The 27,800-nt window shown below is 38.4% G+C and overlaps 2 protein-coding genes and 3 non-coding genes across 5 annotated transcripts in view; 4 read left to right on the top strand and 1 right to left on the bottom strand.

Moving 5' to 3' along the window:
- The first annotated feature begins 6,674 nt into the window (after nucleotides 1-6,674).
- Nucleotides 6,675-6,810, top strand: LOC147867635 (small nucleolar RNA SNORD14). Its single transcript, XR_015529422.1, has one exon. It is a non-coding gene; the product is annotated as a small nucleolar RNA SNORD14 (small nucleolar RNA).
- A 264-nt stretch (nucleotides 6,811-7,074) lies between these two features.
- LOC147867636 (small nucleolar RNA SNORD14) lies at nucleotides 7,075-7,210 on the top strand. The gene has a single exon (XR_015529415.1). It is a non-coding gene; the product is annotated as a small nucleolar RNA SNORD14 (small nucleolar RNA).
- A 264-nt stretch (nucleotides 7,211-7,474) lies between these two features.
- On the top strand, nucleotides 7,475-7,610 carry LOC147867637 (small nucleolar RNA SNORD14). The gene has a single exon (XR_015529423.1). It is a non-coding gene; the product is annotated as a small nucleolar RNA SNORD14 (small nucleolar RNA).
- An 8,987-nt stretch (nucleotides 7,611-16,597) lies between these two features.
- On the top strand, nucleotides 16,598-23,674 carry SAC3B (SAC3/GANP/Nin1/mts3/eIF-3 p25 family). Its single transcript, XM_087315420.1, has 11 exons — nucleotides 16,598-17,422; nucleotides 17,521-17,783; nucleotides 17,880-17,980; nucleotides 18,121-18,336; nucleotides 18,455-18,682; nucleotides 18,773-18,864; nucleotides 18,963-19,056; nucleotides 19,140-19,232; nucleotides 20,054-20,877; nucleotides 20,945-21,059; nucleotides 21,155-23,674. Exons 1-11 carry the CDS (start codon nucleotides 16,647-16,649, stop codon nucleotides 23,234-23,236), a joined length of 4,884 nt encoding a protein of 1,627 aa, XP_087171546.1. The 5' UTR covers nucleotides 16,598-16,646; the 3' UTR covers nucleotides 23,237-23,674.
- A 1,273-nt stretch (nucleotides 23,675-24,947) lies between these two features.
- The window catches only part of LOC147867639 (zinc finger FYVE domain protein), a 50,905-nt gene continuing 48,052 nt past the window's right edge, over nucleotides 24,948-27,800 (bottom strand). The window contains exons 32-38 of the mRNA XM_087315730.1: nucleotides 27,711-27,799; nucleotides 27,544-27,626; nucleotides 27,353-27,465; nucleotides 27,138-27,220; nucleotides 26,551-26,650; nucleotides 25,404-25,495; nucleotides 24,948-25,316 (exon numbers count right to left, since the gene is read on the bottom strand). Of these exons, the coding sequence (XP_087171856.1) occupies nucleotides 25,430-25,495; nucleotides 26,551-26,650; nucleotides 27,138-27,220; nucleotides 27,353-27,465; nucleotides 27,544-27,626; nucleotides 27,711-27,799 (534 nt within the window). The 3' untranslated portion in view covers nucleotides 24,948-25,316; nucleotides 25,404-25,429. The remainder of the gene's footprint in view (nucleotides 25,317-25,403; nucleotides 25,496-26,550; nucleotides 26,651-27,137; nucleotides 27,221-27,352; nucleotides 27,466-27,543; nucleotides 27,627-27,710; nucleotide 27,800) is intronic.

Genomic DNA, 27,800 nt, shown 5'->3' on the forward strand with positions numbered 1-27,800 from the left:
CAGGAGACGAATGGAAGACCGCGTTTCGCACCAGATATGGGCACTTCGAGTATACGGTCATGCCGTTCGGCCTCACTAATGCACCGGCAGTCTTCCAGCACATGGCTAATGATATATTCCGAGATCTATTGGATGATTGTTTGATCATCTATTTGGATGATCTACTGGTTTATTCAAAGACCCAAGAAGAACATGATTCTCATGTACTATTAGTACTAAAACGACTTCGAGAACATGGTCTGTATGCAAAGCTGGAAAAATGTAGTTTCGGGTGCAACCAAGTGGAATTTCTCGGCTACATCATTTCGTCAGAAGGCATCTCCATGGACCCAGCTAAGGTCAAAACGGTGGTAGAATGGCAGACTCCACGTTCGGTGCGGGATGTGCAATGCTTCCTAGGCTTTGCCAATTTTTACCGGAAGTTCATACAAGATTACTCAAAGATCGTTCTACCTCTCACACAACTTACCAGGAAGGGACAACTGTTCATTTGGTCTAAAGAAACGGACGTGGCTTTCGAGAATCTTAAAAAGGCATTTACATCGGCTCCAATTCTAGCTCATGTCGATCCGGAAAAACCATTTATTATCGAAGCTGACGCATCGGATTTTGCATTGGGGAGCATTCTGTCACAATAGGGGAATGATGAGAAGCTACATCCTGTGGCTTTTCACTCACGCAAGTTTGACGCCGCCGAAATCAACTACGAAATTCATGATAAGGAGCTATTGGAAATAGTGGATTCTTTTATGCAATGGAGGCATTTTCTGGAGGGATCCTCTCATCCGGTCACCGTATTTAGTGACCACAAGAACCTTGCCTACTTTCAGGATGCTCGTGTGTTGAATCGACGTCAAGCTCGGTGGGCCCACTTCCTCACGCGTTTCGACTTCAAAATTACATATCGTCCGGGGAAGCACCAAGGGAAGGCCGATGCATTATCACGGCGTTTGTACCTAGCACCCCGTCCCGGCGAGCCAGCTTTCGATAACCAAAAACAAGTCATCTTGGGACCGGCACGACTACAAGCAACAAAGATCTTTGACATGCCCATGGATTCCCGCGTTATTGATACCATACGCGAAGACTTGAAGATAGATGCATTTGCCCAAGCTATACTAGCACAAATTGATCCCTCTCGAGCGTTGTGTTCACAGTCGCAACCACCAGGCACGGACTATCGGCAATTCAAATACCATGATGGATTACTCTTCTTTAAAGAACTTTTGTATGTTCCTAATGGTTCTTGCCGCCTTCAAGTAGTACAAAACTGTCATGACACATATGCAGCTGGGCATTTTGGTAGTACTAAAACACTACATTTAGTACAACGATCATTCTGGTGGCCCTGTATGCGACAATTTGTCGAGGATTTTGTTCGGACTTGTGATACATGCTGCAGAGCGAAAATGCCAAGGCATCATCCATATGGTTTATTAGAACCATTACCAATTCCAAGCAAGCCGTGGCAATCCATTGCTCTAGACTTCATCACACATCTTCCAGTCTCTAAAGGGTTCAAAGCGATTCTAACGGTGGTCGATCGATATACGAAGATGGCTCATTTCTTGCCATGTACTAAGGAGATCTCCAGTGAAGACACTGCCAAAATTGTCATGCGTGAAGTATGTCGGCATCATGGACTTCCCGATAGTATCATCAGTGATCGTGGACCCCAGTTCGTGTCAAAATTCTAGAAGCACCTTTTTAACATGCTCAAGGTCACTTGTAACCTCTCCTCCGGCTACCACCCATAAACCGACGGCCAAGCCGAACAAACCAATCAAACGCTGGAGCAGTATCTGCGGTGCTTTCTTAGCTATCATCAGGATGACTGGGTAGATATTCTCCACTTCGCCGAATTTGCCTATAACAACTCTATCCATGCATCCACGAAAGTTACGCCATTTTATGCTTATACGGGATGTCACCCCCGGTGGTGTGTACTTGAAACCCCAGAGGTGTCCACAAATCCTTGCGCAGAGGATCGTTTGGAAAGGTTACGCAAGATACGAGCGGATTTATCTACTCATCTCCAACAAGCTCAACAAACACACAAGGTTTATGCGGATCGTCATCGACTCTCATCTAGTTTTAACATTGGAGATCGGGTATGGCTACTCCGACAACACATCAAGACTACTCGCCCATGCGAGAAGTTGGATTATCGACGATTAGGTCCTTTCCGTATTATCGGAAAGATTAATGATGTCGCTTTTCGTCTTGATCTACCTCCACAACTTCGGATACATCCGGTGTTTCATAGTTCTCTCCTCGAACCCTATCAAGAAAGCATCATCCCATGACGTATTACACAGCCTCCACCCCCGATCGAGCTTGAAGATGGACCTGAGTACGAGGTTGCCGCCATCCTTGATTCCAAGCTTGTTCGCAACAAGCTCTACTATCTAGTCGACTGGCTAGGATATAGTCCCAGCGACCGTACTTGGGAACCGATAGAGAATGTCACCAATGCTCGTGCTCTTCTTGAAGACTTCCATCTTCAATATCCAGACAAACTGGGTCCTCAATCCAAAACGACTCGTTACACTCGTCGTTTTAAAGGGGGGATAGTGTCATGATATTGCAAGACTCAAACCCATGACCTTATACTACATGGGTCGAGCTCTCAACCATTAGACTATACATTGTAATACATAGATATTATTTTCATTTATGTTTTATTATAGAAAATTGATGTATATTCCAGATTTCTCTGGAACATTCTAGAAACTTCAGGAGTATTCCTTAGAACACTATAAAAGGAGGCACAAGGCATTATTTCGAACCAAATTGGTTCAACGCCAGTCTTAAGCCTCCTAGCTACTGTACATTTTCTTCACATAATATATATCTTTTCCTATCATCACTCTCTCTCTCTCTCTCTCTCTCTCTCCCTCTCACTCACTCTTTCCTTCTCTCGAGAGTTCTTCACCTCTCTTAGTACTAATACTTCTTTTAGTACTAATTCCTTCTCTGTCTTAGTACTGTTCCTAACAATCACCCATGCGCGCAAGGGAGCAAGATGGAGATTCTACCGGAAGCACACGGGCGTTCCACGGAGCAGAATCAGCCTCTTGAGAACCTGCGCAAAAGAAAGCTATGGAGAACAACAGAGAAGAAGAACTCGGTCCCAGTCCGATAGCACTTCGTCCCCTCTCGCGCGCGATACCTTCTCTCCCCCGTCTCCCTCTCTTTTATAGCTCAAGGAGGGAGACCGTTTTCACCCGTTTACATCACATAAATTCTCTGTCCTTTCGGACAGAGATACTCCTCGATTCTCCCTATAGAATATTGCTACCTAGGATTTGACTTTTGTGCCTACCTATCTACTATACAACAAGGGGCGTGCCCACGTGTAAGGGCCGGTTCACACGCGCTATACACAGTTTGCGTCTGGGGATGGTTTTCTTCACGACAACGGTTTTGTGGACCTTTTACAATCCTCGAATGCATTGGTTCATTAGTATATCATCTCGCTCTTCCTGATGGCTATGAAATCCATCCAGTTTTTCATGTAAGTCGTCTAAGAGAACTTCTTCGTTCTAGTGACAATACAATGACAACTGAAACTCTGGTTACTTCTGAAGAATTAGCTTCTAAACTACATGTACCAGAAAGAATTCTTGATGTTAAAACAAAAAAATTGTGTTCTAAAATAATCCGAGAATTTAAAATAAAATGGATGGATAACTTTTTCAAAGATGCCACATGGGAACGCGAAAATACTCTTAGAATTAACTTCCCTAACTTTCCATTGCAAGAGTGCAATGTTTTAAAGAGGGGGGAGTATGTTACGGGCATGACCATATCCCATGGTAAGTTTATCATAGTATTCTATACACGTGGATAAAGTGTGAGGGTTAAACGAGAGTGTAAAGAAGGAAAGGATTACTTTTAATCCTTGGGATAGGGACGACCCATTAGGCCAAGTGTGAACTTGCTTGGGGGCCTTAAGTCTGGCTATAAATATGAGGCCTAGCTACCCTCATTTGACATGTTATCGACTACATCAAGATTCCGTCATTGTGGTGGGTCAACTCTTGTAGCGAGCGCGCCGGCACCAGGTACGACTCGACGCCACGACGGTGGTATGGGACGCCGATCGAGGCTTGAGTCCGTCTCGATCTCTTCGCTTAGGGGTGATCAAGTGGATCAGTACCCTTCTTTCTCTCTCTCCTTTCTTATTTTATATCTATTATATCCTTATCTCAAGCTTACATTAGTCGCTAGTTGTAACACGTCACCTTCAAAAAACCGCTTCATACCCATCCATATCTTTTTGGTAGAGTATCTCAAATCGTCTCGCCAACTTGAGATACTCCATTGCTCCCTCCTTTTCATCCTACAATATTTTTATTTTTATTTTTCCAAAAAAAAAACTCCTTCCATTAGTTATAAAATTTTATAGATGAGAGTATTATATACAAATCCTTGTAGGGACACTATAGTTCCATTGCATGTGGATGCCACAAACTCAAGAAAGGGAGAGGATGACCATTGTTGGATAAAGGCCAGTCGTTGTCTTTCAACTCCATCGGAGCCGCCCTTGAGGCCATCATATTGGCTCTTTAGACTAGCTACAACTTCACTCCATCTTTCTTGCATTAACATTATTGGATGCGTGGTTTGGTTGGGTAAGACTCATCTACACCGTTGTTTCCATAGAATACAGATCTGAGTTATTGGGTTGACCAATTCCACCACAACTTGAGATTTGGCATTAATCGGAGTTGAGTGGATATTGCCAATGTTGGAAAAAAAAACCTCTTGTGCTTTTATCACAAAAGTCATCCCCTCCTCTTGATGCTCGTACCTGCAACTCAATTGGGGCCTGCCATGATAACCAACTTACATTTCCCCATTTGATTGTGCCCTGCACCTGGCATAATTGCAATAGGCGGCCAACCCCCCACCATATTCAATGGGTCTTTGGGCAGTCCCACAGAGCGTGTTGTATTGGTATGTTGCATTTGGGCAAAATACACAATTAGGCGAGCTAAGGTTCTCACGCTGCCACGCTCCAACTGGTAGTGCAATATTATTTCGATAACCTTCCTTACCTATGGAAGAATTAAGTGCTTTGGGCCACCTTTTATTATTATAAACTCCTCCATGTTGTACGTCACCAAGACCGCATCCATCATCCGTGATGCCTTCATCTACCACCCTACATTGTTCATGTCAGCTTCACTAAATTTGTTGTGAAGCGCGCATCACACATGCATAGACAAGCACTAGACCTCTATCCACAAGTGGCAATGGAGGAAAGAAAAGATGGTTCAAAAGGATTATTTTTATAAACATAGGTCTTAAACCCACAAACTTTGAGATAGATCAAATCATCTCCACCAATGGACCAAACACAATCCTTACAAAAGCGCGCGCACTCAAAGAAACAGGACCAACAATCCTCGTTATTGTTGCATCAACAATCAACATCAGGCGTCAGATTCTCATTGGGAAGCAGGACCAACTTTTGAATAAGCAAAAAAGAAGAAGCAATCTAGCAGCTTTGGGTGGCTTTGTCAAGCACAGGCTTGGAGGACTATAGAGGCATCACAGTTTTGTCGCTATTGGAACCGTAGAGCTCTCAAGCACTAGATCTTCAGAAATTCTCGATATTTGCATACATACTTTACAACCCATATACGACTACTACTACTGATTATATTGCGATAAAACCTTAGGGGGGCCAAACATATATAGTTGGAATGAAACCAAGTGTTCCATATGTGTGGGATGAAGGACATTGAGTTGTTTCTTGCATGCTGAGATTTGGGCGTCCGGACATTTCTGAGTGCAAGTGTGAAACGGATTTAGGGTTTCTGTTGACAGCAGCGATGGAGGTAGGGTTTATTATTATTATTATTATTATTTATTTATTTATTTTTTCATGGATTAAAACCAGGATGGACAGACAGAGAAGACCAAGCAGGATCAAAGCTTTCGCACCTCTTGCCTCTGGAAATTGTGGTATTTTTTCCGATTTTGTTTTGTTTTGTTTTGTTTTGTATGGATGGTCTTATGGATTCTAATGCTTCTGAGCTTCCACCATTTCAATGAGTTAGTTTACTTTTGTACGTTTGGAATTTATTCATCTGCTTCTGCTTCAAAGATGTAAGCACCCCCCCCTGCGGCTCTCTCTCGGCTTGTTTGAGCCGTAGGGCATGATATAAGCTTCCTCTAGGGTTTTGTTTTGATTGGGGAATGCTTGCACATGTTGTCATCTCCATCCTCAACGGCGTAAATTTGATTTTTGTTCGACCTTGATACTTTAGCATGATCTTTAGTAATATGGTGATGCATATCTAGTCTGTCCAAGCGGTGTCTTATATATATATATATATATATATATATTTGTGAATGCGTAATTAAGTCCTCCAAAATCCTGTCTTGTAGATTACTCAGATAAGATTCGCTCACATTTTGCCTACATTATATCTCTAGGTTAAATATCCTCAATAAGATCTAACCTGGTTATATATGTAAAATGTTCGAGGTTCTATATATATTGTCTGAAAAGGCTCCTTTGATAAGATTTACTCACATCTTAACGTCAAATATATCTTCTTGGTGCTCAATTTCGATTATGAAAGAGCCCTGAAACCTAATCTCAGGTATTTTTTCGCAATCCATACCTCTCCGTTCATTCTTTGAACAACGCTGTTTTAATCTGATGATGATACTTTGTGAAAGGCTTGTTTCTCAAAAACATTCGCAGTGGCCGCCTAAGAGCTTTCGCTTTTCTTTGTGAAAGAGCTTGAGAGCTAATGCTGCTTTCACACCCTTCCTTGGATATCTGAAGATCCTCCATCAATTTGCCTGATATTTCGTTTCTTCATCTGCCTTAGTTTATACCTCTATAAGTAATAGTGGAAGTGGAGACGTAGTTTTTCTAGGTCCTATAAATTCTGTCTGAAAAGGCTCCTTTGATAATATTTACTCACATTTTAACACCAAATACATCTTCTTGGCGCTCAATTTCGATTATGAAAGAGCCCTGAAACCTAATCTCAGGTATTTTTTCGCAATCCATACCTCTCCGTTCATTCTTTGAATAACGCTGCTTTAATCTGATGATGATACTTTGTGAAAGGCTTGTTTCTCAAAAACATTCGCAGTGGCCGCCTAAGAGCTTTCGCTTTTCTTTGTGAAAGAGCTTGAGAGCTAATGCTGCTTTCACACCCTTCCTTGGATATCTGAAGATCGTCCTTTAATTTCCCTGATATTTCGTTTCTTCATCTGCCTTAGTTTATACCTCTATAAGTAATAGTGGTAATGGAGATGTAATTGTCGTATGTCCTATAAATCCTGTCTGAAAAGGCTCCTTTGATAAGATTTACTCACATCTTAACGTCAAATATATCTTCTTGGTGCTCAATTTCGATTATGAAAGAGCCCTGAAACCTAATCTCAGGTATTTTTTCGCAATTCATACCTCTCCGTTCATTCTTTGAACAACGCTGTTTTAATCTGATGATGATACTTTGTGAAAGGCTTGTTTCTCAAAAACATTCGCAGTGGCCGCCTAAGAGCTTTCGCTTTTCTTTGTGAAAGAGCTTGAGAGCTAATGCTGCTTTCACACCCTTCCTTGGATATCTGAAGATCCTCCATCAATTTGCCTGATATTTCGTTTCTTCGTCTGCATTAATTGAGTGGAGACACGTTGTCGTAGTATAATGTCTTCTATATAAAGCCTGATCGTTGCATGTTTTCGGAAAGACAAATTAAATGCTGAAGCGTAGATGGAAAATTAATACCAAGCTAACACAATTCATCGGTGTTCAGCTTTTGCTTATCAATTCTTATTGATCTGACTCGGCGAAAAGAGGAAATTGCGAAAGTGCCAGAAAATTGTTCTAATGAAAAGGTGTTCGTAGGATATCATAGATATGTTCTATTGTTAATATTGAAATAATGACTTATATCCTAATGATGATGCCTTGTGAGGCTTGTTTCTCAAAAACATTTGGAGTGGCTGCCCAAGAGCTTTCGCTAATCTTTCTATGAATAAGCTTAGAGAACTAATGCTACTCACACACTTCCTTGGATACCTGAAGATCTGGCCATGATTTTCTGCATTCGGTGATGCTTCTATAGCTTATTGTTGTAACAATTTTCTTGATGCAAGGTATTCTTGCGAAAATAATTTGTTGTATGGTAGATATAACGTGATGATGATATTTGTGAAAGGCTTGTTTCTCAAAAACAGTCGCAGTGGCCGCCTAAGAGATTTCGCTCTCTTCTTAAGATGGCTTGAGAGCTAATGCTGCTTATACACCTTCCTTGGAAATCTGAAGCTTCGCAATGGTGAACGTGGTTCACTTCTTGAAGATTGCATTTTAATGTCAAGTTGTGATTCTAAATAGGAGTGTCGTATGGTTTCTTTTGTTGCTGTGGATTTAATGCAACAATGACAATGCACAAATCTGGTTAATCGAGAAGCGTTCAGTTTTTTTCACTGATTCTAAATAGAATTCTCAGATAGTTTCTTCTATAGCTGTTTATCTTATCCTGCAATGACAATCTGAAGCTTTGCAATGGTGAACGTGGTTCACTTCTTGAGGATTGCATTTTAATGTCTATTTGTGATTCTAAAGAGGAATGTCATATGGTTTCTTATGTTGCTGTGGATATAATGCAACAATGACAATGCACAAATCTGGTTAATCAAGAAACATTCAGTTTCTTTACTGATTCTAAATAGAATTCTCAGATAGTTTCTTCTATAGCTGTTTATTTAATCCTGCAATGACAAAATGTACAAATGTGGTTACTCCAAAAGCATTCAGTTGTTTTCACTGTCTGTATTACAATTGCCAACAGAGTTTTTTTTAAGATGCGACTGTCTGTATTACAATTACCAACAGAGTCTGGTAACTCCGTTAAACTTTCAGTGGATTTTATTGCTTGTATTACAAGTGCAGTCCGAAGTTTTTCTGCATGTTAATGTGCAAGCATAACAGTGTCCAATGTTTTATTGAGTTTGTATAGGAACAAAACACAATTTATGCAGATAAAACTCAAATTCACATCCCAGAAAAATTTCAAAACAAATGATGAGTCCAAAAGAACCATACCACGTTTACAAAATAGACAGTTATGCAGGAACACTGAAACAATGCATTTTTATCTCTTTGTTGACTGGTGATTGTTGTAGAGGAGATGAGATGAATTAAGTAGGGAAATGATAGATGAATTAAGTGGTAATATTTTGCATCTGGTGGAGTAGCCTGGTTAATTTCGGGAAGGTAGACAACATCTGTAACTTTTGATATAATTGGATTGCAATATTTATTGGATTTGCCAATAGTGAATTGATTTGGATGGTTATGGTTAATCTGGACTTTAGAGTTTTGCAATGTTGCTAGGAAATCTCTGTCAAGATGGGAGGCACGATGGCTAAAATGATAATTCAGTGTTCATGTCTCAAGTAGAATGAAGATTATCTTCAATCAATCTGGGTTTTATGGAATGATAGCCATGGTTCCATCGAGATATGAAGAGCGTCTTCACTTTTGCTCCCCAAGGTGGGCTGAGGAAGTATGTTGTAAAGTTAAGAAGAGGGCTCAATGTTAGAGAAGGTTAAGATATCATATTGGCATTGATAGAGAAGAGGACTCAATGTTGTTAAGAAGGTTAAGATATCATATTCACAAGTATGATTTGAGATTGGTGTTTAGGTTAGAGAACAACATGCATTATTGATAGTAAACCGATAGAGAACCTAACACGTAATGTGGCATTGTAAACATTTGAAGTAGGAAATGTTTCTTTGTCAATGTTTAAGCGTCTTGCACTCTTCTTTTGATCATTTATTTAATCATAAGGTAATAGCCTACTTTTTGAAGTGATGGTGTGGTAATAATACCATGTATGACAAATGTAGTGATAACATTTCAATTCCCCTAGTGCTAACTAATGTACTTTCTTTGGTCATCTTTCAACAATGGGAGGAGTGTTTGGATATAGTAATTGGTCTTTTCCAGTTGGACTTCAATTAAGGGATTAGGGCGGAGTTGGAAACCTTGACAAATTACATGCTTCTAAGTTTTGCTCATGTCTTTGTTTGAACCCCTCCTACGACTTGAGCTATCTAGAAGCAAATTTTGCTAATCTTTTTGTTACTTGCCTAGCCAACCAACCAATGTTTCATTTGCCCACTCCTAGCAATGTGCCTGGTTTGGTTTTGGTTCGGTTCGGTTTATTGGCCTTGAAACCAAACCAAACCATTATTTATAATAAAAACCAAATCAAACCGGTTTATCATAAATCAAAACCAAACCAAATCATTTTTTTGTGTTATTGATTATCATACATATTATGAATCTATTTGAGAAAATCATCATAAATTTGGTCAATACTTATCGTGAATTTAGTTATGACAGTTATTATAAATTTGGTCATCATACCTATTATAAATTTAATCTAATCATTATACATATTATAATTTTGGTCATCATACTTATCATAAATTTGATAATCATACATCAAAAGGACACTCTACTTATAATGTATATAAAATTTAATAAGTTAGAGCCTAGAGGATTAAAGTTTAAAGTTTAAAGTTGGCCTAAAGGTGAAAATTTAAGAATATTTTTTAACCTATAAACATTTAAACCAAAACTGTTAAACCATGAAATTCAAAACTAAACCAGATCATAACATTTGAAACCAAACCAAACGGTTTATGTATTTTTGAACCAATAAACCATTAAGCCACGATTTAACGGTTCGGGTTTGAGCCGAAACCAGGGCCATTGCTACCTATTAGTTTGATTTATACTGAATGGACGACAAACAAAAAAGATAAAGGGAATTTGAGATTGCAAGTTGCTACTCGTTGGCATGAAGTCGGAATTACTAGTAATCGTTGGTCAGCCATGTGGCTGTGAATCGAAACCATGCATTGAATTGACCTTGTCAATCAATTATGTTAATTGGTCAGCCATGTGGCTTCATTGCACCTCTAAGTAGTCAAATTGGCACCAATCTTGGTGTAGTCAAGTGGATGATGGCTTGCATGACTTGACCTTAAGTGGAAGTCTCCATGTACAATGAGAATGTACGTGGCTTCATCATAAACAATCCATGCCTTGTTACACAACTTGCCTAGATTGTACTCGAGAAACCCAAAACACAAAGTACCTTGAACAACCTACCTTGACAACCCGAAGACAACACAATACCATTAAACATTGACATGCAAAGAATGCAAAACTTGTATTTGAATGTCATTTGTTTTCCATATGCAACTCTTTTCTTGAAATTACATAAAGAAATTCTCACGTGATAATGAGAAATTTCGTACATGGATAGTCAATCCTATTATCAAGGCATCATATTTTTAAGGTGTTGTGATTTAAGCATCATGCATAAAAGGTTGGGTAAACACATGTTGACATAGATTAATGCTATATTCAAACACCAATTAACCACAATTACAATTTAGGGTGTGATATAAGGTTAATTTGATATAATGTTGGTTCGTTTGATCCTAAGCAATTAGATACATGAACAATGTAGTGGTTCCCTTCTATACAATTTGTTATTAACCCATACCTTCGAAACACATCAAGCATCGTCCATGACTGTGATTCCCTCACTAGGCCTCTTATGATTTGGTAGCAGATAGACACATTGGTAATGAGATGATGGATAGAAAAATATACATATGTACGTGACGTGTCTATTTGCACCAAAATCATAAATGAGCCTAGTGAGGGAATCGTGGCCGCGGATGGTGTAGGTTGCTCAAGTGAGGGCGTGTGCGATCTACACCATCCAATGTGGATAAAAAAAACACGCCAAATAAAAAAGCTCTTAGTAATCGCCCAACTTTGACACCCTTAGTCAACCAACTACTTGTGAATTACCCAACTATCATCAGCTCAATCGCCCAACCAAGTGTGGTCACTTGGCCAAATGTGGTCGTCTAAATGGTACTCAACGTTGTATAAAACCTTGGAATTTGTGGAGGGAAAACAAAACCAACCAACCAACCATCAACATGCTTTTGGAGCATCTTCATTGTCACTTGCTTACTTCACATGTTTGCATGTGCTTGCAGAAAAAAACAATTTTGGTGCTAACTTTTGTAAGGTTTAGGTTTTATGGTTGCAATATCCATTTAGCTTTGATCGTCTAAAATATTTGAATTAAGTATTGCACTACATAAAATGGAAATGAAGAAACTTGAAATCAAGGAACTGTCATTAGCCAACAATAATTAGCAAACAAATAACTTGAAAACCTTTCTCTTTAGTGGAGGCCCTCCTTTGGACAAAGATTATACGAACATAGATAGGATGGATGCCAAACAATAGATTAACACACACTCAATGTATAAGTTGTTACAACCATCTTCGTAGTTTCAAGAATATGTATGTATGAGGTGTTCCACTAAAATTTATTTATTATTATTGTTTTTGCTTGATTTTATATATGGCTGCCAGGTCCAAGTACGAAGACTGGTTTGATTGTGATAAGGGTGACATATATCTTAGTGAGGGGAGGTATGTCACGAATAATTTTCGATCCCGATTGGTTAGGAATAATGATATATGTACTTCATTGTATTCCACCTAAAGTTATGTAAATATGCCCAACAATTCTAATGTATAATCGCAACGATAGATCGTGAGCTCCCAAACTCATTGTATAGGTGTGGGCGAGATTCCTGAGGAAAGTATCAGTCATGTATCGTGCTTGAGTCTTGCCAACGAGAGCAAAGATGGTATTGAAATAAATCAAATATGGAGGCAGACTTGTGAAAGACACATGACATTGATATAGTGCTACCATGAGGGATGAGGATAGAGGAGGAGGGTACTCCGGGGGCATGCTTCAACAACTATGAGTGCCAAAGGTTGCTAAATCATTTCATAGACCTCAAGATAAAGTACCAAAGAAATCGACAATCAAACATTTGAAAGTTGAAGATAAAGGTCGTGTCGTAGTTCCACTTCACTTCAATTGACCTTCGACACGACACCGAGGCAATTTTCGTGGCTAGATTTATTGATCAAGAGATGGCCACCCACAACTCAAAAAATGAAGAATGGATGGAGATGTTGAAGAATAAGATTGAAGCTGAATTGGATTCTTATGTAAGTATAAACCTTTGATGCTTTTTTAGTACGTGACATAAATCTTTTTGTTTTGTAAATAAGATGTGTCTATTTGGATGTATTGTAGTGTAAAAATGTTGGTGTGTCAACCGATACATACACATCCCATCCTGCATCTAACAAAACACCACCATCGGCACCTAGATGAAGACAACCCAAAATTCAAGCTAGACGGAAAGAGGTGGAGCCGGTGACAATTGTGGTTCAATTAACATCAAATTAAGAGGATGTAGCACCGGGTGTGGCCACAATCAATATCGGGTACATGAAGATCATCAACTCATGGATCCTGACACTGGAAAAAATAGTTTGTCAAGTGGCTCAATTCAAATTGCATTTCTTCTTTGAAATAGGTACCAGCTTGCATGCGGAAGGCTCGATCTCGTCGTTGACATGGGGGAGTCAGATCTTCAGGTGATGTGCAAGGCGAGAGAAATGGCATTAGCATGGACCATGACATTTATTTATCATGTGGATGGAGTACTCGCTGCCCCAAGAGTTGTCAGAACAATTCACCATAGTCTACTCACTGTGGGTGTATCTACACAAGCAAACTTCTAAGGTGTGGGACATCTTCGAATGTGTGTCTGAGTGCGATTTCGTCTTCATTCCGATTGTGGTATCATGCCATTGGATGTTGTGGACAAAGTTGTGGCATAACCCACATGACATGGACGCTACTAAGGTGACCAACATAGTGGTCTTTTGTGATCCACTCAATAATGAGACGACTGACATCGTAAAGAGTCTTGCAGTTATCACGATTTAGACAATATGTAGTGAATTGGATGACCGTTGCATTGTGTTGGAGGGTTGACATCACGTAGTGCACATCCCAACATAGCCAAATCGTTGGGATTGTGGCTTTTACAAGATAAAGACCATATAGATGTTGGTAGTGGAGTTTATTCTTGGGTGGAACATATCCAGATTTTGTAAGTATGATTGGATTTGGGATGTGGATTTTATTGATCTTGGGTATTATACATATTTGGTTCCAAGGCATAGAGAATTGGTTCGGACACGAAGATGTGCAATGCCTTTGGCTCAATATCGCTTGGTGGGCACGAAGAGTTTTGGGATTTTCGTATTCGGGATCATCCAGGATGTTGTAAATTTTGTACCTTCGTTGCAATATTGCCTTACATTGTATATTGTAACATTTTGTATTTTGGACATCACCCATACCTTATACAAGGAATCATTTTGTATATGGTTGTCCGCCATACATCGTATATCAAATACCCTTATTAATGGAATATCGTTCATTTTTTATCTTGCCGGTCATATTCGATGTTTAATGGTGTATATGATAATTTGTCTGTATGATTGTAACATATTTTTTGAAACTTGGAAATACCCTCTCAATCTTCAAAGATATGTTGGACAATTATATGTGATGTTTTAAAGGTATATGATAATTTGTGTGGATAATAATGCGGAAACTTGGAATACGCGATGTGTATGATCATATTTGTTTCACCTTGGAATATTGCATCATACTTGCCCGCAATCATATTCGGTGTATTTTCAGGTGTACAATGCGGTCGCCCAACTAAATAATGAGGTTGCCCAATTTAATAATGTTAGTCACCCAACTTAATAATGTTAATCGCCCAACTTAATTATGAGGTCGCCCAACTGGCAAAGCCAACCACCTGTAATGATCGTTTCATTAACAACAAAATTAACGGTCCAAATAACGATCAACTTAACTTGGAATTAATCGTTCTAAACACATACTCGTTTTGATCTGCAATCACTCACAACCATTTTGATCACCTAGTAATCACATTGTGAACACAGGATATCGACATTTTATACACCAAATTAATTAAATTAATCAAATATCTTTCAGAAAAATAAACACAGCCAACCAACTATCAAGCTTCGGTGTTCTACTCATTGGAATGAATCCCCACGAACCTAATATTATCAGCTTACTGTCCGATGTCAATTTAGATTAATCAGAATTTAGATTAATCAGAATTGAAATTTCATCCTCCTCCTCATGGTGGTGTGGATATGGTTCTAAGATTTTGAATAATGACAAAAAGGCAAAAAAATAAATTACAAACGCAATTATCAATCAATAAACGCAGGAGCGAGGAACTTAAATCAAAATTGAAATTTCAGTTCTTCACAGAAGACAGAAAACAGAGAGTGTGCCATCGACGTCGTAGAGATGCTCCTGTAAGTTGTAACCGAGCACTGAATTTCGCCAGGTTTGATCCTTTTTCCTTTTCCGAGCTTTCAACTGTGCTTCTTATGGAGGGTTAGGTTACTGGCATGCTCAATCAACTGCGTTTCCTTTCTTTAGGGTTTTTCAATTGATGTTTTTTTCTCTAGGGTTATCTGCTTCGTGACAGAAAATAAAAACAAGGACACACTCTTTTCAATCGACCGTGTTTGTTAATATTTAGGGGTTTCAATCTGTATTTTTTTAGGGATCAGGGATTTCTGTATATAAGGCGCTCACAGATATTTTGGATAACCTTGTTTTTAAGGTTTAGGGGATCTTTGTCAACTGTGTGTTTTTTGGGTTTTTCTCTTCATTGAAGGAACAGAATTTTTTTTTTGCTTTAACATGTTTTTTAGGGCATTTGGGATTTTGAATCAACTGTATTTTCTAAAGGTTTTCCTAAATGCTTTTGGAGACCTACATTACTTTGTAAGAAACCTATAAATAATCATAGAAAATTGTTTCTAGTCAAAATTGCCTATAAATGTTTTTGTTTTTCTAGCGAATTGGACTTTTCAGCTAAAATAGTTGAACATTAGAAGACCCATACATGAAATAGATTTCACTGACATCAGGGCACAGGTGTTTGGTGAGCTGTGGTTTTAGGGTTTTTCGTCATAGAAGAAATAGTCAAGAAGTCAATCAGGTTCTTCCCATGAAAAACATGTCATTGGTCTGAAAGAACTTTAATGTTTGTGGTTTTGTTTTTTTATCTTCATATAAGATTTACATATAAACTCAGACATACTATTCCAACAAAGACATGGCAAGAAACTTTGTTTTCTAAGTTTTTGTCTATAGAAATATTCCGTTTAACTGTTTTTTTAGGATTTGACATTTATGTTGTGATTTCAGAGCTCATAGAAGAAAAAGACAGGTATTCATTTGTGTTTGTCACCAAAATACATGGATATCTGTTGAGTTTTGAAACAAGAGGATTTATGGTTCAACATTTTTGAAACAGCTGTATTTTTAGGTTTTTAACTCATCAAAGGCACAAATGGGAATTCATTGAAACTCTTTTATAGAACATCACACGTATTGTGAATCAACCGTGTTTCATGGGTTTTTTAATAAACTTTGTATTAAGATTCAAGTTTAGCAATTTGGAATAAACTTTGTTTCTTAGGGTTTTCAGTTTTGAATTAGCTTTGATCTTCTGGTTTTTGTTTCTTAATAGAAGACGCAGAAAAGGATTTGTTTAATGATCGTTCATCAAAAGCAGGGCAAATTTTCTTGGCAACAAAAATTTATCATATCAGCTATATAAAATGCCGTTTATTCAGAATGCACATAAACCAGCAGCCAAGTTTGGGGTGCCTGATACTACAGATACCCAAATATCAAATGTAGATGTACCATTTGTTTCAATGAAAAATTCCGCCACCTGGAAACAGAAAGCAACCTCATCCATTTGGGCTTCAAACAATCAAAGCAACAGCAATAACAAATCACCGTTCACGAAGCCTCAACAAATGAATGGAAATACTATGGCACGGAAGACCTCACCTATCCATGGATCAGTTCATCCTCAGCATTCACCTCCGTTAAATATGCCAGATGCTGATTTTGGTCGAATTTCAAAGAGAAAAGAAGGTAATGTTGACACTCCTCAATCGTCACAACATTATTCTGTAGCATCTACGTGGGGAATCCTCCAAAAGGGATCTCCTATTCCCGGTCAGAATGACCAGCCAACTGGTGATTTAAACCAAAACACTACGATATCTTCGCAAAAGAGATCCTCTGCTGGTGATCATAACAGCCAGTCAAGAAAGTTTCCTATTCTTGGTGCCAACGACTTAAACAAAAGACCAATGTTGTCGGCAGACGGAACCCTCCAAAAAAGGTTTCCTGTTGTTGATAATAGTAGCCAACATCCTATTCGTAGTGGTGATGATGTGGCCCATAGAATAATATCATCGGCAAAGGCATCAGCTTCCCAAGTCTTTACTTCACAAGCTCGCAGCAAGTCAAAACCGACTCGGGATCAAGCTTTAAAGCTATTTGCCTCAGACAAACCTACTAACGATACTAATAATGAAAGGTAACCACCATTTTGCTGCTGGTAACTGGTGATAATACCATAACGGGGCAAAAAAGATGACAAATATTCACATGTTATTCTTCATCTGAATTGGATAGGGATGAAGTGGCAAGGGAAAGGCGCTTCCGAAGATTCAATGATGGCATGAACCAAAATGTGAAAACTTCTGGAATGGTTCATCAGCAAGAACAGGAAAATGTACATGATAAATCTGTCAAGGGAGGCAACAGATTCCCTAGCCCAGAGAAAAGAGAGGCAGACCTTGACCAAACAGTAGAAATGGAAGAGCCAGATGGACTTGCTGAAAGGGATTGGCAATCTACAGAACCTATTCTCGGAGCTTGCCCAGATATGTGCGCAGGTACCATTGATGTCAATTTGGACTTAATGATGTTTTTAGTTATTCTAGATTCCAGAAATTTTGGTGCTTGAACTTTCTATGTGCTCTTTCTTTTAGAGTCTGAGCGTCATGAAAGAGAGCGGAAAGGTGACTTGGATCGGTTGGAGCGACTAGATGGAGATCGGAATAAGACAAGCATAGATCTTGCTGTGAAAAAGGTTTGTGAAGCGTCCTATGTTAAGTGCTGACACTTTTTTCCTTATGCATGTATCTACAGTCTATATTTTTGCATGTTTCGCTAATACATGTTCATTCTTTCATGTTTAACATACAATTCTTGCATAATGTTTGGTGACAGTATACAAGAACAGCTGAGAAGCATCCTTCATTGATCAGACCAATTTCTGTTTTGTCGATGACGATGGGTCATTTATTGGGACTCCTAAACAGAGGGTATGATGATGAGCTGCTTGGGCTCCACAATTTTTTGTGGGATAGAATGAGAGCTATCCGGATGGACCTTAGGATGCAACACATCTTCAACATGCAGGCTGTTTCTATGCATGAACAGATGGTCCGTATATGCCTACAGAAACAAATATAGCAAACACAATAGAGAAAAAGTTATGTAGATTATGTATATGTATATGTGGCTTCTTGATCTTGAAGGAAATGCTACTGATGTGTGCAAGATTCGGTTCCACATATTGGCGATGCACGAGCTTTGTGAATATGTCAAAGGAGAAGGATTTACAGAAGGATTTGATGCCCATTTAAACATAGAACAAATGAATAAGACATCAGTTGATCTTTTCCACATGTATGATGACCTTCGGAAATCAGGGAGCTCATGTCCTAATGAAGCTGAGCTCAGAGGATACTACGCACTTTTAAAACTTGACAAACATCCTGGCTATGTGGTAAAATATGAAGCACATGGTTCTATGTGGTGGTTATACAATATAGATTGCACCAACTATACCTGTAACTCTGATTCTTTGTTTGGGCAGGTAGAACCAGCTGAACTGTCTCTTGATTTGGCAAAAATGACTCCAGAGATGAGAAATACACCAGATGTTCAATTTGCTCGAAAGGTGGCGAGGTTAGAAGATTGAAACATTGAAATTCTTTTCCATATGTTTTGATCATCAGCAAGTGCCGCTTACGCTTAATATATGCATATTTGTCTCTTGATTTCAGAGCGTGCAGATCTGGAAACTATCTAGCCTTTTTCAGGCTTGCTAGAGATGCAACTTACCTCCAAGCATGTCTTATGCATGCACATTTCTCAAAGGTAAGTTTATCTTTTTAGTTAAATACGATCAATGACGCATTCCCATAGATTTTTTTTGATGGATGGGTTTGATTTTGTTGTAGCTAAGAAGCCAGGCAATAGCATCACTCTACAGTGGATTACAAAAGAACCAAGGAATTCCTCTATTTCAAGTGGCAGATTGGCTAGCTATGGAGGTAAGAAATGCTATAGCTTTTGTGAAAAACTTAGATTATGTGTGTTGTTTATATATTCGACATTGCAGGGCCTTTCTGACCAACAACTGTCAAGCTGTACCACTATACCATCATAATCATGCTTAGTTTTCCTCAGAAGGCATTGAAAGGTTACTCTGTTTGTTGCAAGTGTCTCATCTTATTAAAGATTTCCTACCATGAATTTGTGTGGTGCAGACTATTGCGTCCAGAAACGCAAATATTGCTGCAACATGAAATAATTTTGAGAACCCTTATACGTCTTCCTCTAGGGAGGTAAAAGGACCAAAATCGAGCATACTTTGTATCTGCACAGCTATACACATTAACTTTTTCTCAAGTGAATTGGTATTTAGTATGCCTTCTTATATTCTTACCATAGACTTCCATAATGGTGTACACACGCTTGGTCTGCTGCCAAGTCAATAGGCTTACTCTAGATAGTGAATTGTCTTTTCTTAGGCAGAAGGGATTGTGCTTTCACCTCTCTTGGGGTTCCTACATGTCAGAACATCTGATCTTTGCCATTTTGACAAGCCATTATAAACAACTATAGCTGTTCCTCTCTAGTAGGGCTTGAACTGTCAATGTCACGACAAGCTTTACCACTATTTTATTACAGAATTTGTCCACACAATGGCAGTTGTTTATAGGCCCCAAAAGATGTCTACGTAACCCAAGCAGTTGAAAGGTTATGAGGCAAATGTCAACATGATGGTTGCTCTTGACTGTTGACACTCTACTCTATGGTTCAACATGACAAGGGACTAAATAATTATGCAGGGTTTTTATTTTTCATGTAGGTTGAAGATGTGGAGGACCTGGTAGAATACCATGGATTCTCTCTGAAAATTTATGAAGAGCCATACATGGTGAAGGAAGGACCGTATCTCAAGAAAGGTCAAGATTTTAAAACTCGCCGCTCAAGAATGGTAGAAGAGAAAAGATCTGAAAAAGTGATAGATGATGTCTTGTTTTCTGGAGGACAAAAGGCTTTTGTTGAACCAACTTTCGAGAAAATCTCTTCGTTTGGAAGACAATCAGATTTGCAAAGCCCCTCAATGAGGAGACAGCCAGATTTTCAAAGCTCTCCACTAAAGAAACAATCGGACTTGAATCGCGTGGCACTTGTTTTAGCCGATGAAGAAATGCCTGACTATGAAGAGGAAGAGCTTGTAGAAGAAACGGTCAAGAACCATCAGGAGAAGTCTGATGTGCCTTTATCTTACAAGCCGACACAAATGCCTTTTGCTGCCACTACTGCTCCAATTACCATAAATGTGGTGACTGGAGAGCATTTGTTTGCAAATCCTATGGTTAGTGCATTACAAAGAGACGAAGAAAATGAGCTATTTTCTATAGGCAAGCGAAGGAAAAGTTTTTCTCCTCGTTCAGAACAGCAGGTTCACTTGGATCACAAGCCAGATAACAACATGATATTTTTGTCAAGGGAGAAAAGGATCAGAAAGTTTGAAGATGATATTTCGATGGTGTTAGTTCCAAAAGCTGGGGATTTGATAAAAACCAAGTCGCCTGTTGCTAAAAGAGATTACCATCAAGAAGAAAAGGAAAGACAGGCAGCTTTGCGAGCTGAAGCAGAGCACCATAGAGCCCTTTCTATTATCAGGTGAGATTTTTACTTCTTTGATATGTTGTTAGCATGTGGACTGGTAAATCAATGATTTCAATTTCAGGAAATGGAAAGCAAAGGCAGCATGGAGGGCAGAAGAGAGGGTTTGGCGAGAGACAAAGCTTGAGGAGGCACTTCATACTTTCCATCTTGGCCTTCCAGTGAGGGATAAGCGGAAGGTTGCTAGAATTTAGTTCCACGTTTGATTTATGTTACACTTACGTTTAATACCAGTTTTGAATGTCATTTTGTGTGGTTCTTAATTTCAATGCAGGTTAATATCCATACTAAGGATTCTCTCCTGGCAACTCTTGAAGTTGATTTTGATATAACAGAAATAGAAAAGCAAAGACTTACTAAGATCCAGAGAATGTGGGAAGGATTAGATGTCATCGAATTGGTCAATTCTACTTTGAGAGACAAAAGTCCTGCTAGCAAATTTGTATGCTGGAAGCTTCTTGTGTGTTCTCGTGTACATGACATAGAAATGGGAGTTGAGGGAGGACGTAACAAAGCTGGTGAATGGCTGCTTGCAAAGCTTCTACATCAAATGCCATCTAATAAGAAAAAGTATGATATATTGTCTTCAAGACCAGTTTTAAACCAGAGAAGTGTTGTTATGTCCAATGAAGACAAAGGGGATGGTGAAATTCCCTGTTTCTACATCGCAAGAGATCTTCACTTTAAGAATGGTCAAGTAGAGGCCATGGAAACTAGTCAAGGGGCAAATGGCCTCTTGTTTCTTCTTTCAGAAAGTGCATCATTAACTGAGGAACGAGGGCGTCTTCATGGCTTAGTGAACATGCTTCGTAGTGGGATTGCTCTTCCCCTCCTTGTCATATACTCGGAATTGCAAGAATCTGTCAGAGCTGAGGTATGCAGTCTTTACCATAACCTTGATGAAGCAGACACAATTGCCATGTTTTTGGATATGAATAATTTGGACAAAACCAAGATAGCATGTTGGACTGTATCATGTGCCCTGGAAAAGAATCCTGGAAATGCTGCTTCAAGGGATTTTTATAGTGAGGAAATATTAAAGGAAGGAATATTGTGGCTTGCATCAAAGGCACCTTCTCAACCATATTTGAGGTCTGTGTCTCTCCATGACCTTGTGATGGAGCATGTACAGCTTTCTGTCAAGAGGCTCTTGGCAATGGAACCATCACGAGTGACCCCTGAAATGTGTGTACGAAGCTTTAATGAGGATTTGCTTAAGACAGCCCGTGAAATCGTTAGTGCAGCTTCTTGCAGTTATCCATATTCACCACCAACTGAACTCATAGATATATTTAGGGAGAAGATCTTAGGAAATGTAGAATCACTGCTACCAAGTTCAGGTTGGAATGAAGCCGCCAACCTTGACTCTATTCTAGAGGTCCTTTACATGTGTCAACTTCCTCAGTTTCCAACTATTGATTGCGGTCAGAGGTTTAATGGAAGCATGGCAAGCTTGACGAGGCAGAAAGTTGAGCTTGAACAGATGCTAAAAGATTATGTAGATACTGGCGATTACTTAAGATTGCACGCATTTAGTGCAACAATACAAAATGCATGCATATTCAAGCAGACAGCAAACAGAGGGCATGTGCTTATACCAAATTGGGCCCTGATTTTCCAGAAGCTTTATCAGACAAGGTTGACACTTCTCAACAGTGAAGTTGTGTGGGTTCAAAGACCACCATTGGATGCTTCTGAAATCCAATATCTGTCGATCATTCCTGATCTTACCAAGTATACTAGTGGTCCTACACTGGATGAAATGATAGAGATGGAAATCCAAGAAGTAGAAGCCTTCAAAAAGAGTTCAAATTTATATGATATATTGACTCATCCTATAATTGAGACCAGTACTTCTGGATCATTATCGCTCCATGACGTTGAAATTAACAGTTTTACATCAGCTGATATCGAAGGGTTGCTGGAACCTTATAGAGTAGCTCGAGGCGATGGTGTAGACTTTACAAGGCTTATTGAAGCTCGTACTGAAGGGGAGATGAAGCTGGAACGCATGGTAGATGAATTCTGCAGAAATGTGGACAGAGAGAAAGATGAGGTTGCAAGACTAGAACTTGACCCAGCCGAAAACTGTCCATACAACATAGAACATAATTTTGTTACCGACTTACATCAAGATTCTAAGTTATATGCTCTGCAGCCAGAACTTGTTTTGGATATGCCACAAGCAGTAGAAGGATCATCTTTGCATGTGCATGTTGAAAGCTTGTGTGAACCTAGTGTATCTCTATCACCCCATATCATACACAGCATGGATGATTTCACAAAATTGCTCAAGCGTTGTGAACTTATCCAAAGTTCAATCGATCGGAAGTTGGACGAGTGTTTTAGGATGTGAGACGAAGAGCAATTTGGCATAGCTGTGCTGATAGAGCTCTTATATTATGTTTTGCGAAGGCATTGGATGCCGAAAAGTTATTATTTGGTCATGCGACAAAATTGGAAGTGTCTCCAATATATGATGCTTTCTTCAAGTATTAACAACTGGGACAACTGCAGTACAGAAATTTTGTTTGGGAGCTCTTTGCTTAAAATGTGGTGAGTGCTGTCTCTGATCTCTTTTCTATGGTGAAAGATAATCTCTAAAGAGGGAAATGAAGCAAATATGTGATTGAAGTACAGGTTGATATATGATGGAACATAGATATATATTCATGTACACAGATATTGTCAATTGCAAGATAAATGGTGTATTTGTATAATAATCGCATTAACGGTGAGATTGGTTATATCATAGTAACAAAAAGTTGAAAAGCATATTTGATTGAATGTGGAATATAGTGGTTGTGGAGAATGATAAAACAAGTATATGGCATTTTCATATGACTATTTTAACTTATGTTCTTTCGAAGAGGGATCCATCTTTCTGGTAAATGATGATGGTTTAGGTAACAAATTAGTTCTTGGAAAGTGACTTTTTGCCACAATTTTCAAATAGGTCAAATTGTTTATGGATATTATGTTGTATAAACTTTTGTTTCCACAATTGAAGCGATTGTTTACCTGTGATACTTCAAGAGATGTACAGGTGTGCAACTTACAAGCATGTGGCTATGCAATGTAATGATAGGATTTACATGGAAAAACTTCCTGCATGGGTCTATGTGAGAAATGGTGGACCCTCACCTCTATAGTCAATGATAATAGTACAAAGCTATTGCTAAGATGGGCGTCTTAACTAATGATAAAGTTAGGCATAATTTATGACAATGGAATGAAAATATGGAGATATTGCTATCATAAATTGAGTACTTCATGCTTAGTAATTATAAGCAAAGTGTAGACACTTGTCTTCCAAAGAAATGTAATGGACGTGTGAAGTTTAATATGCTAGCCATACTACTTGGATATTTTTTTTCTCTTACCTCGATCTTCTCATTATTTAGGTTCTAGTTTCATGTAATTAATAACAATGTTATATAAAGAAAACTTGCTCATTTTTTGATATATCCATGGCTTGAGGCCAGGACCATAACAAGTCCCAAGCAACTTTGGTCCTTATATTTATTACCCTGCATAGTGGGCACCTTGCTTAAGGAGGCATTAGTATTTCCCTCTTTTTGATAAAAAACAGTACAATTATGAACATACTGTTCTTCAAATTCAAGTTTCTAATAGCACAATTAGCTGGACGATTAACGTCCAATCATTTGACTAGAATATAGTCACAGTGCATAAATTGGTGTACATCACTTTTACTCTCACCCAATTGACAGCTAGTTACGTATGCTGCGATTAGAATCTCCTTATAAAGTCGTAAGAAGGTTCATGGGCAGTGAATAGTTGTTGAAATTCAGATTAACAATATACACAAGTTTTGCTAATACCTACAAAACAAAAAGCTGGTGTACATATAAGGATCTTTCACGCGCTAACTGGTTTTCAGAGTAAAAAAGAGCATAAAAACGATACAACTAAGTGGGACACACAAACCTACTGGCTTTTAAGGTAAAAAGAGAAGTAATTGTAAGAACTGGAAACTCACTAAGAGATTTACAAAACATAGCCAGATGTTAACGTGCAGGGAAGAAATGTGATGCAAAGCAAAATACACAATATTCTTTTGATTTTTACATTGACTCCTCAAAGATCCACAATGGATAATTTACAAACAATGTATAGTTGCCACACAGTACTCCCTGAAAAGTGACATGGTTTCACCTCCTGTTGTATGTCTTGCAATAACATGAATCTTAAGAAGTCACATTTTGTATCTTCCTGAGATCCATTAGGTAATATACATACACATTTTTTTGATATTGGCCGCTTGGTGAGGACCACACTCAACCTTTTTTATATACAGAAATTGTGCAGAGATCGAGTGTAATCATCAGCATCTCTTGAAAAAATGCACTTCATTTTCTATCTATACACATTATCCAATGAGTCAAATCTGGTGAATTGAAGTCATTATTTGCCTGCAAAACACAAGCATCAAGTGCAAATGTAAGTGATAAAAAGCATGGAACTTGACCTAGGCATGAAGAGGAATGTTGGCATTTTACCCATCTACAATAAAGAATAGAAGGAATCACTTCTGCCCCAAGAGCCATTGTTTGCACATGTCTACCACTGAAATCAAACCTGTGCGCTTTGCCTGGAAAGACAGATCATTCCATGTAAGGAGCAAAACATGATGGGCTTATCACAAAATTCAAGAAAAAAGGTTTTATGAAGTGAAGAGAACGCTCAAGATACAATAAGCAGTCATTCAAAATAATAAACACTGACACACAATACATAGAACAATGACAAATATAATATAGAAGGAAAAACTCTGAAATACCCCTGATCAACCTAATTATAAATGTAGTTGAACAATTACAAGGTGCATTGTTTTTTTCTTTCATTTAGGGGTTGACCAAATTCATTTAAGATAACAATGAAAAGGCAGGGAATTTAGGTACATAAAGAAAAAGGTCAGGTAATTTCAAAGTTTCTGGAGTTAAATAAATCTATTAGATCCTAGCCCAGCTTGTGCTTCTACCTCCATTTATTTGAAAGGCAATCAACCAGATTTCTCTTCTTCTCTTTTTCTGAAGAATAAATAGCGCTACCAAAACAACAGATTTCAGTAAATTCTAAAGACTGGAACATGAAAAGGGCTTTCCTCCTATATTGTATTATGAAATCTAATAAACGCAAACCCAACAAATCAACTTTCATGTGACTTTGAAATATGTAAAATGCCATCTCTGGATAAGTGCATTTACTCTTCTGGGATAAACCATAGTACGATTGTAGTTCCATACAGAACAGAATGACATGTGATCTCCATCTTATATTATGTCAGGCATTCCACCAGATGGCACAACTGTTGCAAAACACTATTGCAGCATTCTGTTTATCTATTAACCTGTGTGAGGAGCTTATGGCTGCGTGAGATCTTCAAATAGATTATCCATAGTAATCTCTTCTCATACAAGCTTTATAATGCAAAGTTCAATTTAGGTCAAGTATTGAATAACAGAACTTCTAGATCACAGCATCCATAGAGATTTTAATTAGTAAATGGTATTGCTAAAGATACTGGAATAGGTAAAGCATGCATTCTTCCTCAGAAATATTGATCCTGACTTACAGATATGTTAGCACATGAAATGATTGAGATTGCAAACAGACTGCAGTATAGGAGGAGGGTTTAAACCAAACCATATCAGAAACATATTGCACATCGGGAATGCTTCCACTTCGAGATGCTATCTGAAAAGCTGTCTTCAAGCGGCCACATGCAACACAAGATAGAACTTTTCTGTGGCAACATTAGACAGTTAGTTTAGAAATGAGCCAAAATACATCCAAAGATGATCCCCTTAATAAAATCTGAATATAATTAACATTCTTAATTATGCATTCCAAATGAAGAAAAGTGAAGGCTGAACAGTCATTGCGAGATCTAGCATTTACTTATATCAGGAACTGGAATGGAGATTCTGAGAAGTACATTCCCCATCGTCTCTCAATCGCTTCCACTATATATAGTGCATTCAAGTAGCAGCACTTCATATCATCACAATTCATGTCATTTCAATGTTCTCATATCCTTCTTCCTCCCACAATCAATATGTTCCACCTTTTTTCATTCAAGTATAGAGTATAAATCCCTATGATTTCTAACACATCTGTTCTCTTGATTTTGTCAAAGAAATAAATGGAATCATCATATTTCTCCACATATATTATACATCTCTGGTCAGCTCCTAATTCCCAAAACTTCAAATTTTGATTCCTATAATTACCTGTGACTGTTTGAAAGCATCTCTATAAGACGATCTGGTCGCTCTTTTTGCTTAGCAAACACCATAATTGCAGCCCCAATAACCTGTGAATGCATCAGTAAATGAATTTATTATCAGAAAACAACAGATACATCAATATTGTTTAAAACCCATGTGGCAGATAAAATACTTATATCACAGCATCAAAATGTAGGGATGATATCATAGATACAGACCTCATCTAGGTCATCAGCTATAAAAGGTTTGATGTTCTTAAAAAGTTCTGTGAGTTGGTTGACTTTCTTTCTCTCTGCAAGATTAGCGGCTACAGCAGCATATATTGGGACAGCTGAAAATATATAAAATATCAATCATATAGAGAAATAGCGACATCAATATGCAACATTAAAGCAAATTTGGAACATACGAGGAAGCTGAAAGTCAGTAATAATACGGAAAGCCAAGTCAAAGTTCCTTTCTGCAAGAGCCTCAACCACATCTGATCTTCGTCTGCATATATTAAAGTTTGACTTCTCAAAGTGCAATTTTATTTCTACAAAAATGAGAGTGAGTGAAATAAGCTATTCACTATACTTGATTGTATCAGCATCATTAGGGTTTCCGAATAATGAATGCTTCCACGGAGGTCCCTCTGTATCATTGAAACAATTCACAACTTGCATC

Source organism: Azolla caroliniana, unplaced genomic scaffold, assembly GCF_043228905.1.
Source record: "Azolla caroliniana isolate FFs.n. ecotype wild unplaced genomic scaffold, voAzoCaro1.0.p SCAF_2, whole genome shotgun sequence".
Taxonomy (NCBI): Eukaryota; Viridiplantae; Streptophyta; class Polypodiopsida; order Salviniales; family Salviniaceae; genus Azolla; species Azolla caroliniana.

What these genes read in the sequence shown, in the direction of transcription:
- SAC3B (XM_087315420.1), top strand. Translation starts at nt 16,647, where the DNA reads ATGCCGTTTATTCAGAATGCACATAAACCAGCAGCCAAGTTTGGGGTG. An exon ending in TTTGCTCGAAAGGTGGCGAG is followed by an intron (nt 18,865 to 18,962) that starts GTTAGAAGATTG and finishes TCTTGATTTCAG; the next exon opens with AGCGTGCAGATCTGGAAACT. An exon ending in CAGTGAGGGATAAGCGGAAG is followed by an intron (nt 21,060 to 21,154) that starts GTTGCTAGAATT and finishes ATTTCAATGCAG; the next exon opens with GTTAATATCCATACTAAGGA.